The sequence below is a fragment of the Tinamus guttatus genome, unplaced genomic scaffold (genome assembly GCF_059628265.1).
Source record: "Tinamus guttatus ecotype Peru unplaced genomic scaffold, ASM5962826v1 Tinamus_guttatus_pri_ptg000339l, whole genome shotgun sequence".
NCBI classification, from domain to species: domain Eukaryota; kingdom Metazoa; phylum Chordata; class Aves; order Tinamiformes; family Tinamidae; genus Tinamus; species Tinamus guttatus.
The window spans coordinates 399,021-413,004 of NW_028288873.1; the positions used below are offsets into that span (position 1 = coordinate 399,021).

A 13,984-nucleotide genomic window follows, 5' to 3' on the forward strand; every position below is an offset into this window, starting at 1 on the left:
GCGGGCCCGGCTAGGGGTGATTAACGGCCCCGGCGGGTGGCTCTGGCACCCGCACGAGTGAATCAATTTGCGCTATCGATTTTTCATGCACTGCGGCAGAGCGGGCGCTGGAGGGTTGCGCGGGGCCACCGCCTCCCCCCGCGGCGACGGCAGGGCCGGGGATCCGTAGCCGCTGCCACCGCGGGGCAGCCAGTGCCACCAAGGACACCCCAGGGCCCTGGGCCCAATGCTAGGAGCCAGGGCCCAGGTGTTGGGGCAGGGAGAGGAGGGCACAGGGAGGGGGAACGGGCACCGCTGCACCCACGTCACCGCGGCGTCACTGCGGTCACGCACGCTGCCAGCCGCTTCCTTCCGGCCACCGGGGACACGGTGACGAGGGACCCACGGCAGCACCCACCTCCCCCCTCCCTAGGACCGCAGTGACAAGGGGACAGAGGGGACAAGGGGTCACGACAGGGCCCAGGGGAGATGCTGGGGCCCCCACCCCTCCTTTGGGACAAATGGGAAATGGACCCAATAGAGCCAACGGCGCAGGGAGGGCGGCAGTGGGGACAAGGACCCTGGATGGGACCCATGTGGCCCCCCCGGCAGCCACAAAGCAGGATGGAGGCGGCTCCGTATTTCCGAACAAGAAACTTTATTAGGGCTGCGGGAGGCGGGGGCCACGCGGTGCTTCCTCCTCCTTCATTGCACAGAGGGGCCCGGGGGCTCCGAGCGCCCGGCGGAGCCGGAGCTGCAGCAGCTGCCGTTGCGCCCCGCAAAATAATTAAAATAAAATAAAATACTATATACACACACAAAAGCCGGCTGGGGAAAGGGCGCTAGGGCAGCCCCTGCGCCAGGATGGTCCCCACCAGCGCCGCATCCTGCAGCGTCTGCTCCAGCTCCTGCGGCTGCAGCTTCAGCGAGACCTGCGGAAACACCGGAGCAGCTCAGCGCCCGCTGGTCCCCAGTGCCACCACCGGGCCCCCTCCACGGCCACCATGTCCCCACCTTGGCGAGCCGGGTCTCCTTGGCGCGCTTCAGCTCGAGGACGCCGCGGGCTTCGAGGAGGGTGGCCAGGGCCAGGCACTCGGCCTGGCCGGCGGCCGCGAGCCGCTGCTTGCGGCACACCTTGCTGTAGGTGTCATGGAGCTGGGGACAAGGACAAGGGCGTCACAGCGGGGCGCTGGCACCGCGCGGGGAGGGTCCCGCGGGCGCCACGGCCTCACCTTGCCCAGCGTCACCTCCTTGGCGTGGAGGTGCCGCGCGAGCAGCAGCAGGGAGCAGACCAGGAGCTTCTGCTGCAGCGGGAAGGAGTCGTGGGCGGCGCTGCCGCCGGGCGCCATGCGCTCGCCGTACACCTCGGCCAGCACCCGCGCCACCTGCGGCAGCCCCGCGCGGCCCGGCAGCCCCGCGGACGCTCCTGCGGGACACGGTGCTTTGCTCAGGGGGCGGCGAGGGGCCCGCGCGGCCCCTCGGGAGGGCAGGACGGGGATGGTGGCACCCGCTGCGGCTCCTTGGCCGCTACTCACCGGCCGGCAGCGGCTTGAGCACCATCTGGCTCCTCACGTCCCGCTCCACCAGCTCCACTGCCCGCCTAGGGGACAGCAATGTCACCTACTGCGCACAGTGGCCGGGACCCCCAAGCTCCTGGAGATCAGGGCACCCCGGCAGCCGCCTCTGTCACCTCCCAGCCCGAATCCACGGCCAAACCGGGCACCTCCTTGAGGTGACACTGACCTGCAGACGTCCAGGGCCTTGCGGGCGTCCCCAGACACGGCGGAGACCTTGCGGGCGCAGAACTGCACAGCGGTGTCATCCAACACGGGGTCACCAGCCACCTGCAAGGGAGACGCAGCCGTTTGCACCAGAGCCCTCCCGCAGCCCCGGAAGCGGCTGGGATCCCCTGGAAAGGGCCGATATCCCCGGGAAGGCACCCCCGGGCCGGGATCCTCACCTGGCGGAGCCGCTCCTGCAGGATGGCGGCGAGCTGCTCGCGCGTGTAGGGCGCGAAGGCCAGGAGCTGGGGCCGGCAGCCCGGGCGGGCCTGCAGCCGCGCCAGCCCGCGCTCCGTCAGGTCCAGGGCATTGGCCATCCCTGCGGGCAGAGCGAGCTCAGCGCGCGCCGGCGGCGGGGGGACCGTCCCGGCGCCCGCCCGCCCGTGCGCTGACACCCACCGATGAGGACGAGGCGGGAGCCGGGCAGCCAGGGCCACTCGAACACGGTGTAGAGCACGTCCTGCCCCTTGCTGTCCAGCTGGTCCAGCTCATCCAGCACCAGGAGGCTGCGGGGGAGAGCTCAGCTGCAGCGCCCGCGCGGGGCAACGCCGCCGGAGCGGGACGAGCGCCAGCTCTTCCCAGCGCTCCCGTTTTATGCATCCGGGGAAAGCAAAAGGGAAAAAGCCCCGTGCGGGCAACTCACACCATGGGCCCCTTGGCCGTCAGCTGCTTCTCCAGGCTGCGCGCGAGCTCGCGGGCGGGCGCGCGGGCCGGCAGGCCCAGCTGCGCGGCCACGGCCGGGAAGATGCCCTGCGAGCTGCTCAGGGCCATGCAGTTGAGGACGACGGTTTTGCTGCTCGCCAGCTCGCCCTGCCAGATGGGGACATGGGAGAGCTGCAGTGGCGGCGGGTGGGACACGCGGCCCCACTGCTCTCCCACCCCTGCTCCCTCTGCTCCGCCGTTCCCTCCGGCCGGCATCGGATCTGAAGCCCAAACGGGCTCTGCAGCAGGAAGCAGCCCCACAGCTCAGGGCCCTCCTGCTCTTCAAGCAGCAGGGCTGCAGCGGGCGGAAAAAGCTGCTGCAAAAGCCCAGAGCGCCGCTAGCTCATCCCGCTCGCTCCAGCTGCTCCAGAGCCAGCAGAAACCTCCCTTCCCAGGCAGGGAGGTCGTAGTTGGGAAACCAGGGGTAACTCCAGCCCGGGCAAAGGCTCCATCCGCAGCCCAATCCCACCAAAGTCCCCCCGCGCACCTGGCAGTCCTGCAGGACGCGGCTCACACAGGCCGTTTTCCCCGTCCCGGGGGCTCCCGAGATGTAGAGGCTGCCGGGCCTCCCTGCGCACACGTGTTCCCGCAGGAAGCGCTTGAGCTCGCCGGTCTCTCGCTCCCGGGCCGGGAGGCAGTCGGGGACGGCCGTGTGGAGCACGCGCTTCGCCTCCTGGTAGCGGGAGCCTGCGCCGGGAAAAGGGAGGGTGGGAGCCGGCTCCAGCGCTGCGGGAAGGGGCATCACAGCCCCCTTCCGCGAGCGGGCGCTCACCCTCCTGCCGGAAGGGCCAAGCGCGCTCCCGGGCCGGCTCCGAGCTCCGGGGCGTCTCCTGCCCCTGGCGCCGTGGGGACAGCGCCGGCTCCTTCGGCTTCTCCGGGGACGCAGGAACTGGCTGCTCCCCGAAGAGCAAGCGGCGGCCCCGGTTCTCCTTCCGACTGCTCTTGGGGGGCGAGCAGGCGGGAACACAGGGCACATTGCACAGGTTGTCGTCACCTGCAAGGAGACGCAGGGGATCAGTGGGGATAGGGCACTACAAGGACAGGGGACACTGCGGGGAGAGGGGACACCGTGCTCAGCCCTGCTCCAGAGCTCACCCAGGCGCTTGCGGGGACTCAGTGGCAGGACTGGGCTCCGTGGCGAGAGCGGGGCCACAGGGCAGGGCGCCAGCCGCACAGCGCGGGGGTCGGCAGTGACATTGTTGGTGGCATCGGCGGTGACATCGGCGGCGTCGCGGTGGCCCTTGACCAGCGGCCGGGCGCTCTTGCGGCGGGGGAAGTCGATGGCCGCCTGGCTGCGTGTCCTGGTGACCGGCATGGTGGCGTCTGGGGGGAGCAAGAGGGGCTGGTGGAGGAGGGAGCCCACGGCGCCGTGGGGCGCTGCCTCCCCTCCAGCTGCCCCATATCCCCCCGGCTCCCCCTGCCCCACATCCCTGACCGTCCCCTCAGCCTCGAGCCTCTCCCACCTATGGGGCACCCCCTGCCCCATAGCCACACTCACCCACTCCCCATCCCCCCCCAGCCCTGCCCCACACAGTGCTCGACCCCAGCACTCAGCCCCCTGCCCCGGCCCTGCCCCATAGCCCAAGGTCGCTGCTCCCTCCCTCAGCCTCCCCCAGCCCTGCTCCACGTGCCGGCTCCTGTCGCGCTTGTTCCCAGCTCCTGCCCCATAGTCCCACGTCCCTGCCCCCCAGCCCTGCTCTAATAACCCCCAACTTTGCCTTACAAGTCCCAAGCTCCTGCTCCCCCCAGCTCCGCTCCCAGCACCCCTAGCCCACCCCACACCCCGGGTCCCCCCTCCGGTCCCCTCGGGTCCCCCCGGGTCCCTCACTGGCACCGCCGCCGCCACTCACCTTCTCGCGCCAATTCCGCGGCCGCTCTGCACTTCCCGCCACCAAGCCGGCCAGGCCCCGCCTCCGCCACCCCATTGGCTGCGCCTCCCGCCTCGACGGCCAATCGCACAGCTCCGCGCCAAGTCCTGCGGCGGGAGGGGGGAGGTGCCGCCCAGAGTAGCCAATGGGAACGGAGATGCGCGAGGCGTGCCGGGAGATGTAGTCCGGCGCGCGCCAGGCATGCCGGGAGCCGTAGCGCAGCCCTGCGGCCGCGGGAAATCGTGGCCACTCCCCCCACGCTCCCGCTCCTCCCCCCAGCGCCGCCAAGATCCCCATCCGCATCCCAGGATCCCCCACTATCCTCACCAACATCCCAGGTTCCCCCACTTATTTCCATCTACATCCAAGGATCCACATCCTAGGATCCACACCCACTATCCCCATTCCCCTCCCAGGACCCTCATCCACATCCCAGGTTCCCCCACTATTCCCATCCACATCCAAGGATCCATATCCCAAAATCCCCACCCACATCCCAGGCTCCCCCACTATCCCCACTCCCATTCCAAGACCCCCACCCACAACCCAGGATCCACCACAATCCCCACCCGTATCCCAGGATTCCCATCCGCATCCCAGGATTCCCATCCGCATCCCGGTATCCCCCAGTCCCGGCGGGCCGCACCGCGCTGCTCGCGGCTGTGCAGTTATTACTTTATTTAGATGCATTTTCAAGCTTATCTCCTTTTTCGATCCCATTTCCCTCTTAAAAAGAGCCCCCTCCGCTCCTGCGCGGGAGCCCCCGGAACAGGGAGAACCGTTTGGTCCTTGATTTAAAGGAAAGGGGGGAACCGCCGCGGGCGGCAGCGGCCCCCGCCGTGGGCTGCCCTGGGGAACGGCCCAACAGCAGCAGAAAAAAAATAGCAGTTAAAGGTGAGGATTTAGTAAACCTGCAACAAGCCCCTTCCTCCCAGAGTACACGTTTTCTTCTTCTTTTTTCTCCTGTTTTTTCTTCTTTTTACAACGTACAAAATAGATCAGTAACTATGATTAAAGTCAAGCCCACCCCGGCCCTGCGAGTAAATGCACGGAGAAGCCAGCGCGCTCCCAACAGTCGGACACACGTGGTGTAGATAAGGCAAAACGTGAGGAGGGGACGAGGGTCCCCGAGCGCGGCCCCGGCGCCCACCCCTCGCGGGAAAAACAACAAAAAATGCAACAGGAAAAACCCCGCGGCGCTCCGTGCCACGGACAACGCGGAGCCGCTTCCCGGTGAACGCTCCGGTCGCGAATTCCGCGTTAAAAGCAGGTGTGTTCCCCCCTTCAACCCTGCACCGGGCTCAAAGGCGCTGGCAGGGCCGGAGTCCCCGGAGCCGCGTGGAGCCGAGAGGCCGGGAAGGCTCCGGAGCTGCCGCCCCGGGCTCCGTCGGGATGGTCCCGCTCGGCTCCTGCTCCTTCACAGGCCCCTGTGCAAAAAAAGCAATTTGCTGTTTGGGGGACGGGACGGCCGCGGTGGCTCCTCCGCGTTTCGCCCTTCGCTTCACGGAGCCGGCGCTTCTGCCCCGAGCGCCCCTTTTCCTGAATCCCGCTGCGAATCCGGCCTGTCCCCAGCTCCTTTGCAGCCGTCCCGGGCTTGGAGGGGAACGGGACGCGGAAGCGGCTCTGCTCCCAAGGCCACCCGCGTGTCAGCGCGGTCCAGGCTCTGCCCCACGTCCTCGTGTGGTCCCCGGCGCGCCACAAGCGCCGTCCCCGCGTGTCCCGGGATGTGCGGCGAGCGGAGACGGAGGACACCGAGCCCGGGGACAAGGTGCATAGATGACGGTGAGCTGGGGGCATCTGCTCTTCCTGGCACAGCTGGGAAAACCGAAGACGCTGGGAGTTTCTCATGCGGGTTTCCTAGGGGGCAGGGAGGTGGGAAGGATCCATCCGAGGAAGGGGGAGTAGGTCCGTATCCCTGCTCAGGAATCGCTGCCCGCGCGGCTCGCTTTCACCTGGGGATGGGAGGCAGCGGGGGGGCCCCACGCGTAGCTGCAAGACAAGAAAATCCGCTGAAATCCGCCCGCATTCCCCACCGGGACACGCGGCGCGGGATTCGCGCCTCGGGAAGCGGCCGCCGCAGCGCGCGCGGAAAGCTCCGGGCTTTTCAAGTCCGCATTAAACATTTATGGGTCTAAAAATAACCGAGCATCCCGTTCTCCCTGGAGTCTCTCCGCACGGAGCTGCAGGAGCGAGGGCACTTTGTGCTGCGCTGCGAGGGCAGCTGCCGAGCGCCGCATTCCGGCGCCGCATCCCAGCGTTTGCACGGAGGCTCCCTGCCCTCCCGCTGCAGCGTTTCGGCTGCTGGAGCCGTTTTTAGAGCTGCTCCCGCTGGCAGGGGCCGGGGACACGTGCTGTGACGCAGGGGGACGCGGGTGGCCGCGGTGGCCTCGAGGGCAGCCCGGCCGCGCGGCGCGCAGGCCGCCCCATCCTCACCTCTGTGTGTTTTGCTGGGGTAGATCCGCTGGAAGTATTTGTACTCTTCGGGGGCTGGAAAGTCTTCGACGGGGTGAAAGGAATATTTGGATTCAAAGTCATCTGCGGAGAAGGGAGAAAAGCGGGTCAGGGAGGGCGGCTCCGAGCAGCGCAGCGGGAGCCGGCCCTTCCCAAGGGCTCTGCTCCGCCAGGAGCTCCCGGCCTCCCTCCTGCTCCCGATTTTCCGCTCCGCATGAGACCAGCGCTCACCCACGGGCACACGGAGCCTCCGGACGCGAGGACGGAGCGGCCCCGGGAGCGCCCGGTGCCGTCGCTCCCGCCGGCTCCGTGTCCCCCCGCGCCGCCCCCGGCCCCGCGGGCCGCCGCACTCACCCAGGAAGGCTCTGACGGCGGCGATGGAGTCGCGGTGGCCGTTGCGGAGCGGCGGCGGCGGCGGGGGCGGCCCGGCCGGTGTCCTCGTGGGCGGCGGCGGCGGCTTCCCGCGCCCGGGGGGCTCCGCGGGGCCGTGCGGGCGGTAGGGGGGCGGCGGCGGGGGGGCGTCGCGCCCGCCGTTCCGCAGCGCCGGCGGCGGGGGGGCTGCGGGGAGACCCCCCCATCCCGGTCAGCGCCGCCGCGGCTGCTCCGAGCTCCGGGCCGGCAGGATTCCCGCTGCTTCCCCCGGGCCCTATCCCAGAGCTCCCACGCGGAGCCGCGCGGTTCCCAGGGAGCAGCCTGCGATCCCGGCGCCGCAGCCCCCCGACCCGCTCTGCCCCCAGCAGGGTGGCTGCTCGTGCCCCTAATTAGGCTAATTGCACATACAGGGCTGCATGTGGCCTCCTCCGAGGGACCCGGGCGCAACGGCACCGGGATACGGGGCAGCCCCACGGATACAGGGCAGCCTCCAGGATATGGGGCAGCCCACGGACACGGGGCAGCCCCACGGATACGGGGCAGCCTCCGGAGATCCGGTGTTTCCCCGTGCACCATCTGCCGCGGGAAGCTGCCGCCTTCCTTTGCAGGGGCCAGGCGGGACGTCCCGATTCCGGCATGGTGCCCCGTGCCCGAATCCCAGCAGCTCCAAAGGTGACAGAACCTTTGTCACCAGCTGCCCCTGAAGCCCCCCAACTCCGCAAGCTGGTGCCAGAGGGCAGGACTGCGCTGGGCCCGGTGCCCTCCCTGCTCCGCTGCGGCTTCCGTGGCACTCGGGAAGCTCCGGGAAGAGCCCGGCTCCAGCTCCACTAAACTCCCTCCTCCGGAGGAGGCTCCAGGCCTCAACGCCAGCCCTGCCAAGCCACAACCCGTGGCCAGCGACCAGCGAGAAGGAACTGGATAAACAGAGGACGTGACCAGGGACATCCATGGGACATGACGGCCCCAAATTGTGGCCCTGGCTCCGTGTCCCTATGCCCCTCGTCCCCAGGCACCTCCCGCCACGGAGCCACCCCACGAGCGGGCACATGATGCCACCGGGAGAGGTGCTGGGACGTCGGGAGCTTCCTCACCTGCTCCGCGGCTGGGGGGGTCCCGCGCGGGCGGCGGGGGCCGGTTGCTCTGCAGCGCCGGCGACGCGGCGGCCGGCGGCGGCGGCGCCAGCCCCCGCAGCGGCGCCGGCGTCTTCCTATGCAGCGAGTTGTGTCTCTGCGGCAGCTCCGGCGCCGCCTCGCTCACGGGGCTGGAGGGGCCGTTGGGGACACCGGGGGGCTGCCGGTACGGAGGCGGCGGCGGCGGCGCCAGGGCCTGGCCGGGAGCCGCCGCTCCGGCGCGGACGCTGCCCGGGGACGGAGGCGGCTTGGCGGGCGGCGGGGCGGGCGGCCCATCCCTGCCGGCGGGCGGGCGCTGTCCCGGCGTGGGCGGCAGCGGCTTCTCCCGGTTGTAGGAAGAGCCCTTGGCGGCGGCGGCGGGGGGCGGCGCGGCGGGGGCAGCGGCGCGGCGGCCCGGCGGCGGCGGCGGCGGCGCGGACGAGCTGTGCTTCATGCCGGCGGTGCCGGCGCCGGGCCGCGACAGGTCGGGCAGCGAGGGCCGCTGCGCGCGCGGCAGCTCCGGCGGCGCCGCGCGGCCGCCGTCGGCATCGTCCTGCGGGCGGGCGGCGGGCGCCGGGGGCCGCGGCGCCGCGGCGCGCGCGCCGGGGACCTGCAGCGTCTGCTTGGCGGCGCCGTCTGCGGGGACAGGGGACGCTTGAGGGGCGCGAGGCCGGCGCGGAGGCTGCTCCGGCGGCGAGGCCGGCGCGCGGGAACGCCGCTCGGAGCGCGCGCGGATCCGCTCCCGGTGCTGCTGCTCATGCCAAGGCATTGCGCCATGGAAAAGAGCGGACAAACAGCCGGCATGCGCGACTGCCGGGCCTCCAAAGGGACTATCCCATGCGGAGCGGGAATGCGGCTCGCACGCGGAAGGGGGAATTTGGGGTCCCTGCACCCCCCCAGCCGGGGCAGCCGGAGCACAGGGATGTCCCCAGGCCGCCGCAGGGCACACGCTCCTTTACCTGAGGTGTCCTTGGCTCCGACGGGCCTCAGCTTGGGGACACCCCCTTGGAAGAGGCCTCCTTTCGGCGGGACGGCGGCCGAGCCGGACCCGTAGCTGCCGCTGCCCTTGGGCTCTGCAAAGAGAGGAGCAGGGAGGTCAAGTCTGGCCTTATCGGCCTCCTCCGAGCGGGAGCTGCTGGGAATGACACGAGGGAAGGCAGGAAGCGTCCCGAGCATCGCCGGGACGCGCCGGGCGGCTACTCACTCTCGAGGATGGGCGCGCTGCGGTCATTGACGTGCGTCACCTTCTTGAGCTTGGTCCCTTTGCAGATGTCCTGCAGGAGGGCCCCGCGTCCCCGCTGCTCCTCCCGGCTCAGCTTGGGCGGCTCCGTGTTCGCCTGGGGACAGGAACGGGGCCGCGTGGCAGCGCGCGGGGGCCGGGGCCGCGCGGGGCGGCCGCGCGACGGCGGCTCCTACCTGGCCCAGGGCGGCCGGCGGCGGCGGGGGGCCCGGCGGCGGCGGCGGCGGGATCGGCATCGCAGCCCCGCTCCCGGCGGACGCTCAGCGCTCCGGAACAGCCTCCTCGCTCATTCCTGCGGGAACACGGGAGGCGTCAGGGAGCGGGCGGGAAAGCCGGCGGTGAGAACGGCCCCGGGAGCCGCAATTCCCCAATCCCAGGGCCGGAGCGCGGGGCAGCCCAGAGCCCGTTTTCATCCCATCGCCTCTCCCGGGATGGCAACGCCGATTCCATGCCGTGAATCCGGCTGGTGACACGCAGCAGGAGGCTGCATCCGCGGAAAAGCCGTTGCTGCCGAGCACCAATGCAGGGGAAGCCCCGGGACCAACCCGGATCCATCGGTGATAATTCCCCATATTCCGATGCCGATGGTTCAGACAGCCGCTCTCCAGAGCTGCCTCTGTCCCAACAGCCGCCCCGCGCGGGTGACAAGCCCGGACAGGACGGTCCCGCGCCAGCACTTACCCCGCGCGGCTCCGAGCGCGACGCGGCCGGAGCGCCGCTCCGTACGGGAATGACGCTGCGGCGGAGCAGGAAGAGGAGCCTGACTCAGCGCGTGACGAGCGGCCGGGCGCCGCGGGGCGCGTGCCCCGCAGCAGCGGATAGGAATGCGGTGACTGGGAATTCTCAGGGAATCCCGTTCCCTAAGCGTCACCACCGTGCCGGGCCTGGGAAGGGCTGGTTTCCTACCAGAGCCTCGAGATTCCTGGGGCAATTAGCGGAGCTGAGAAATGTGCCAGGGAATGAGGCTCCCCATGGCACCCGGGTGCTCCCACGAGGGACACGGCAGCCACTGGTCCCTCCGGAAAGGGAGGGAATATTGAACCCCAAAGGGCAACGCGGTGCCGGGGTGAGGGAAACGGAACGGTCTGGACCCTCCAAACCGCCGCCGTGCCGGAATCCGCGCTCCAAACAAGCGTCTGACCTGGAACGGTGGGAAAACCGATGAGTTGGAGCTAAAGCGGCTGGAGGACGAAGCAGAGCCGAATTCCTGACAAACGAAGCGGAGCCGAATTCCTGACAAACGGATCGGTGTGTTGCCGCGCGCGGCCCCGGTCGGGCTGGGGATTAACAGCAGAGATTACATGGAGAAGGGGAAAAACCAGGAGGCGCCGAATTCCGGCACGGAAAACGGGCGTGCAGTGGATGCGGCTACTCGGTGCCAGGAGAAAAGCCGGGAGCTCCGGGTGGGAACACTGGAGGAATCAGCATCTGTCCCGGAAAGGAAGGCCGAGTCTTTAATGTTGGTGGAGGGAACAGAGGCCAAATCCCGGGCGGCAGCAAAGGGGGATCCGGAGGCGGCGCTCGGTGCCGGGGAGCGACGTGGCCGGTGTTTTGTCCCCCTCGTCGCCCCGGCCCTGTCCCCAGGCCGGGTTCGGTGTTGGGAGCCCGTGTGGCTCAGCAGGAGCTGCAGGGAATGGGATTTTGGAGCCCTGGATGGGGCAGCGGGAAGGTCCCGGTCCGTGCGGGCTCCTTCGCGGCGCAAGGGGCACCGGAGCTTTGCTTTTAGGGACAAAGAGCAAGGGGGGAAACGGGGAGCACGGGGAAGACAACCCCGGTGACGGCTCCGGAGAGCTCCGGGAACGCGGGAGCCCCGGGAGGCCAAGATGCCCTTAAGGAACACGGGCCGCTCGATCCCACAAAACCGAATCGGTCCCGGAGCCGCCGTCCCGCAGCCAGGACGGAGCCCGGCGGCTCGGACGAGGACCACAACGGTCCCCTCTGTCACCTACCCCACGCAGCCACGCGCGGCCCGTCCCCACCTGCGCATCCCTGCGTGCCGGGACGTCGGAACGCCGCGAGCTCCCGGGAAGCGCCCGGCGTTTTCCCAGCTCCGGCGGCGCGGCCGCATTTGCGAGCCCGGGATGAAGCGTCGCCATCCACAGGGAGCAGCAGCTTTGAACTGCGCATCCAGTGGAATTCCCGAGCCTCTGATGCCGGCTGCAGAATGCGGCCGCGCCGGTTCGGGGACGGATCCCAGGGCTGGACCTTCCCAAGCACCTTCCCGCCGCTCCGGGGCTCCCCTTCCCGCTGCCTTTTCCCATCCCAACCCGCCAGTCCCGTCACGCTGAGCACATCCATATCCCACGCTCCGAATCCCGACATTTCCGCCTGCTCCCGAGGAGCTGGCACTTGGACAGCTCCGAAGATGCAACATAAATAATTTATCCCGAAAGAGCCGGCAGAACCGGAGGTCACTCGGGCTGTCAGACCGGCCTCGGCCTCCACGCGGAGGGTCTCGTGGCGCGGGTGCATCCCGGGAATTACCAACATCCCGCGGCCGCTGCCTGTGTTTGCAAACAGCCCCCCGCGTGGAGGTGCCGCGCTCCACGGGGCCGCAGAAACGTGGAATCAGCAGCGGGAATCGTGTCCCGACGCCAGGCTGAGGTGGCACTGGGAACCGCTCCGACGCTCCGAGCGGCCGGAGGGATCCAAGGGAGGAAGCGGAGGGAAATGCGGGTGCTTCCCGCCCGCGGAGATGGATGCGGTGCCCAGGGGGGAGATCCCGAGCCCGGCGCGGGGGAGAGCGGCTCTTCCACCGGGATCCACCGGGCTGGAGCACCCGGGAAGACGGAGCGGGGAGACGGCAGCGGCTTCCAGGTGGGATAGGAGCAGGAAAGGCTCCAGTGCCCGCTTGGAGGCTCCAAGGCCGAGGGGGGCTCTGCCACGCGGGAAACAGCCGGGAATGCGGGAAGCGGGATCCGGGCTGCCCCCCGGAGCTCCTGCCAGCAGCCGCGTTGGGAAGGATCCCGCGCTCCCAGCGGGCCCATGGGTTGATTCCGGACACGGTGCCGGACGGAGGGAGCGCGGGGGGCTTGGGGGGAGCCGGGTTCTGCCCGTGTCCTCAGCCGCCACCAAACACATCCAGCTGCAACCGGAGCCGCGGGTGACAGGGAAACGCAGCTCGGAGGCGGCTGTGCCGGGAATCCATCGGGATGGATGGACAGGACACCGGGAGCAGCTCCGGCCTGGGCTCTCCCAGCGCTCGCACAGGCCCCACGGCCCCCGCGCACACGGATCCCAAGGCAGGAGCGGGACCAGCCGCAGCAGAGCCGGGTCCTGGGCGCAGATCCGGGCGGCATTCCCGCTCGGAGCGCTGTGGTGGGGGCCCTGTGTCCCCCCCGGCGCATCCCGAGGCTCGGAATGGCCCTGCCGAGGGTCGAGGTGACACTGCTCCCCTGGGAAGTGCGAGGGGGCCCCCGGACAGTGCGGAAAGGGGCCCAGGCGTCCGAGCAGGAAAGCTGGATGGGGGCGGCCGGGCCGGGCCCGCTGAGCGCGGCCAAGGCCGGAGCCTCCTTGGCGGGACCGAGTCTGTCACAGCGAAAGGGGCCACCAGGGCCCGTCCCCACGGGACGAGCAGCCCCCGCTTGGGGACGCGGGCAGCACCACGGGCCCCGCGCAAAGACGTGACGGAGCCGCAGGGCGGGGGGGAAACCGGGAGGAAAAGCCGGTTCTGCCGAGGCCTCCGCGCGCAGGGGCTGCCTCTGCCCCCGAGGACGTCGGGCCGCGCTGGGGCCCAAACCCTCCGCGGTTCCGAGGGCCGGGCCGGGCGGCCGCGTCCGTGTCCGCACAGGGCGGAGATGGGGGACGAGGAGCCCCGCGCGGGCCCCGCGGAGGCAGCCGGGGCCGCCCCAGGGACCCTGGACGCCCCCAGCCCCGCTCGCAGGCACCTGCAGTCCCGCATCCCCAGGCAGCGCCCCCGCAGGCCCCGGGCCGGCCCCGCCGCCCTCCCCGGCCCCGCGCGGGCCCCGCTCTCACCCGCCGCCCGCGGCCGCCTCCGCCGCGCCCGGAAACGCGGCCCGGGCGCCGTGCGGCCTCCAGCCGCGGCCAAACAAAATGGTGGCCGCCGCCCCGCAATGCGCACGCGCCGCCCGGGCCGGACGCGGAAGGGCGGCAGGGCCGCGGCGCCATGTTGGTAAGGTCATGTTGTGCGGGAGGGCGGCCGTACTGGGAAAGGGGTTGGGCCGTGGCAGACATGTTGGGAAGGTCTCACTGCGTGGGAGCCCCGCGAGGCGGGGAAGGTTCATGGAGGTCTCGGTTGAGGGCCTGAAGGCGGGAGGAGTCACCACTGATACGGGAGGAGACCGCAGCGGCCGAGGATACCGCTGTCGGCTGCGCCGCCCGCCATGTTGGGAAGGTCAGGGAGAACAGCCCTTCCTTCCTCCTGCGGCAGCCATGCTTGGGAGGTCAGCGTGCACTGCGGCCATGTTGGGAAGGTCGGGATCCCCATACACTGCTATGGGGGGGGTCTCCATCCCTCCCTCC

The 13,984-nt window shown here is 70.3% G+C and overlaps 2 protein-coding genes across 2 annotated transcripts; both read right to left on the bottom strand.

Moving 5' to 3' along the window:
* Positions 1-809: 809 nt before the first annotated feature.
* On the bottom strand, positions 810-3,798 carry LOC148593734 (DNA replication factor CDC6-like). Its single transcript, XM_088529700.1, has 11 exons — positions 3,558-3,798; positions 3,235-3,456; positions 2,950-3,149; positions 2,404-2,570; positions 2,160-2,266; positions 1,940-2,079; positions 1,723-1,823; positions 1,515-1,579; positions 1,212-1,420; positions 994-1,134; positions 810-911 (listed from the first exon to the last, which is right to left on the bottom strand). Exons 1-11 carry the CDS (start codon positions 3,775-3,777, stop codon positions 822-824), a joined length of 1,662 nt encoding a protein of 553 aa, XP_088385826.1. The 5' UTR covers positions 3,778-3,798; the 3' UTR covers positions 810-821.
* A 2,319-nt stretch (positions 3,799-6,117) lies between these two features.
* LOC148593735 (WAS/WASL-interacting protein family member 2-like) lies at positions 6,118-13,847 on the bottom strand. Its single transcript, XM_088529708.1, has 8 exons — positions 13,823-13,847; positions 9,778-9,794; positions 9,467-9,674; positions 9,222-9,335; positions 8,245-8,898; positions 7,136-7,339; positions 6,764-6,865; positions 6,118-6,319 (listed from the first exon to the last, which is right to left on the bottom strand). Exons 1-8 carry the CDS (start codon positions 13,845-13,847, stop codon positions 6,279-6,281), a joined length of 1,365 nt encoding a protein of 454 aa, XP_088385834.1. The 3' UTR covers positions 6,118-6,278.
* Positions 13,848-13,984: the final 137 nt, after the last annotated feature.

What these genes read in the sequence shown, in the direction of transcription:
- LOC148593734 (XM_088529700.1), bottom strand. Translation starts at nt 3,777, where the DNA reads ATGCCGGTCACCAGGACACGCAGCCAGGCGGCCATCGACTTCCCCCGC. An exon ending in GAGTCCCCGCAAGCGCCTGG is followed by an intron (nt 3,457 to 3,557) that starts GTGAGCTCTGGA and finishes GTCTCCTTGCAG; the next exon opens with GTGACGACAACCTGTGCAAT. An exon ending in GCTCAAGCCGCTGCCGGCCG is followed by an intron (nt 1,421 to 1,514) that starts GTGAGTAGCGGC and finishes CCCTGAGCAAAG; the next exon opens with CACCGTGTCCCGCAGGAGCG.
- LOC148593735 (XM_088529708.1), bottom strand. Translation starts at nt 13,847, where the DNA reads ATGGCGGGCGGCGCAGCCGACAGCG. An exon ending in CGGAGCCAAGGACACCTCAG is followed by an intron (nt 8,899 to 9,221) that starts GTAAAGGAGCGT and finishes CTGTCCCCGCAG; the next exon opens with ACGGCGCCGCCAAGCAGACG. An exon ending in CGCCGTCAGAGCCTTCCTGG is followed by an intron (nt 6,866 to 7,135) that starts GTGAGTGCGGCG and finishes CCTTCTCCGCAG; the next exon opens with ATGACTTTGAATCCAAATAT.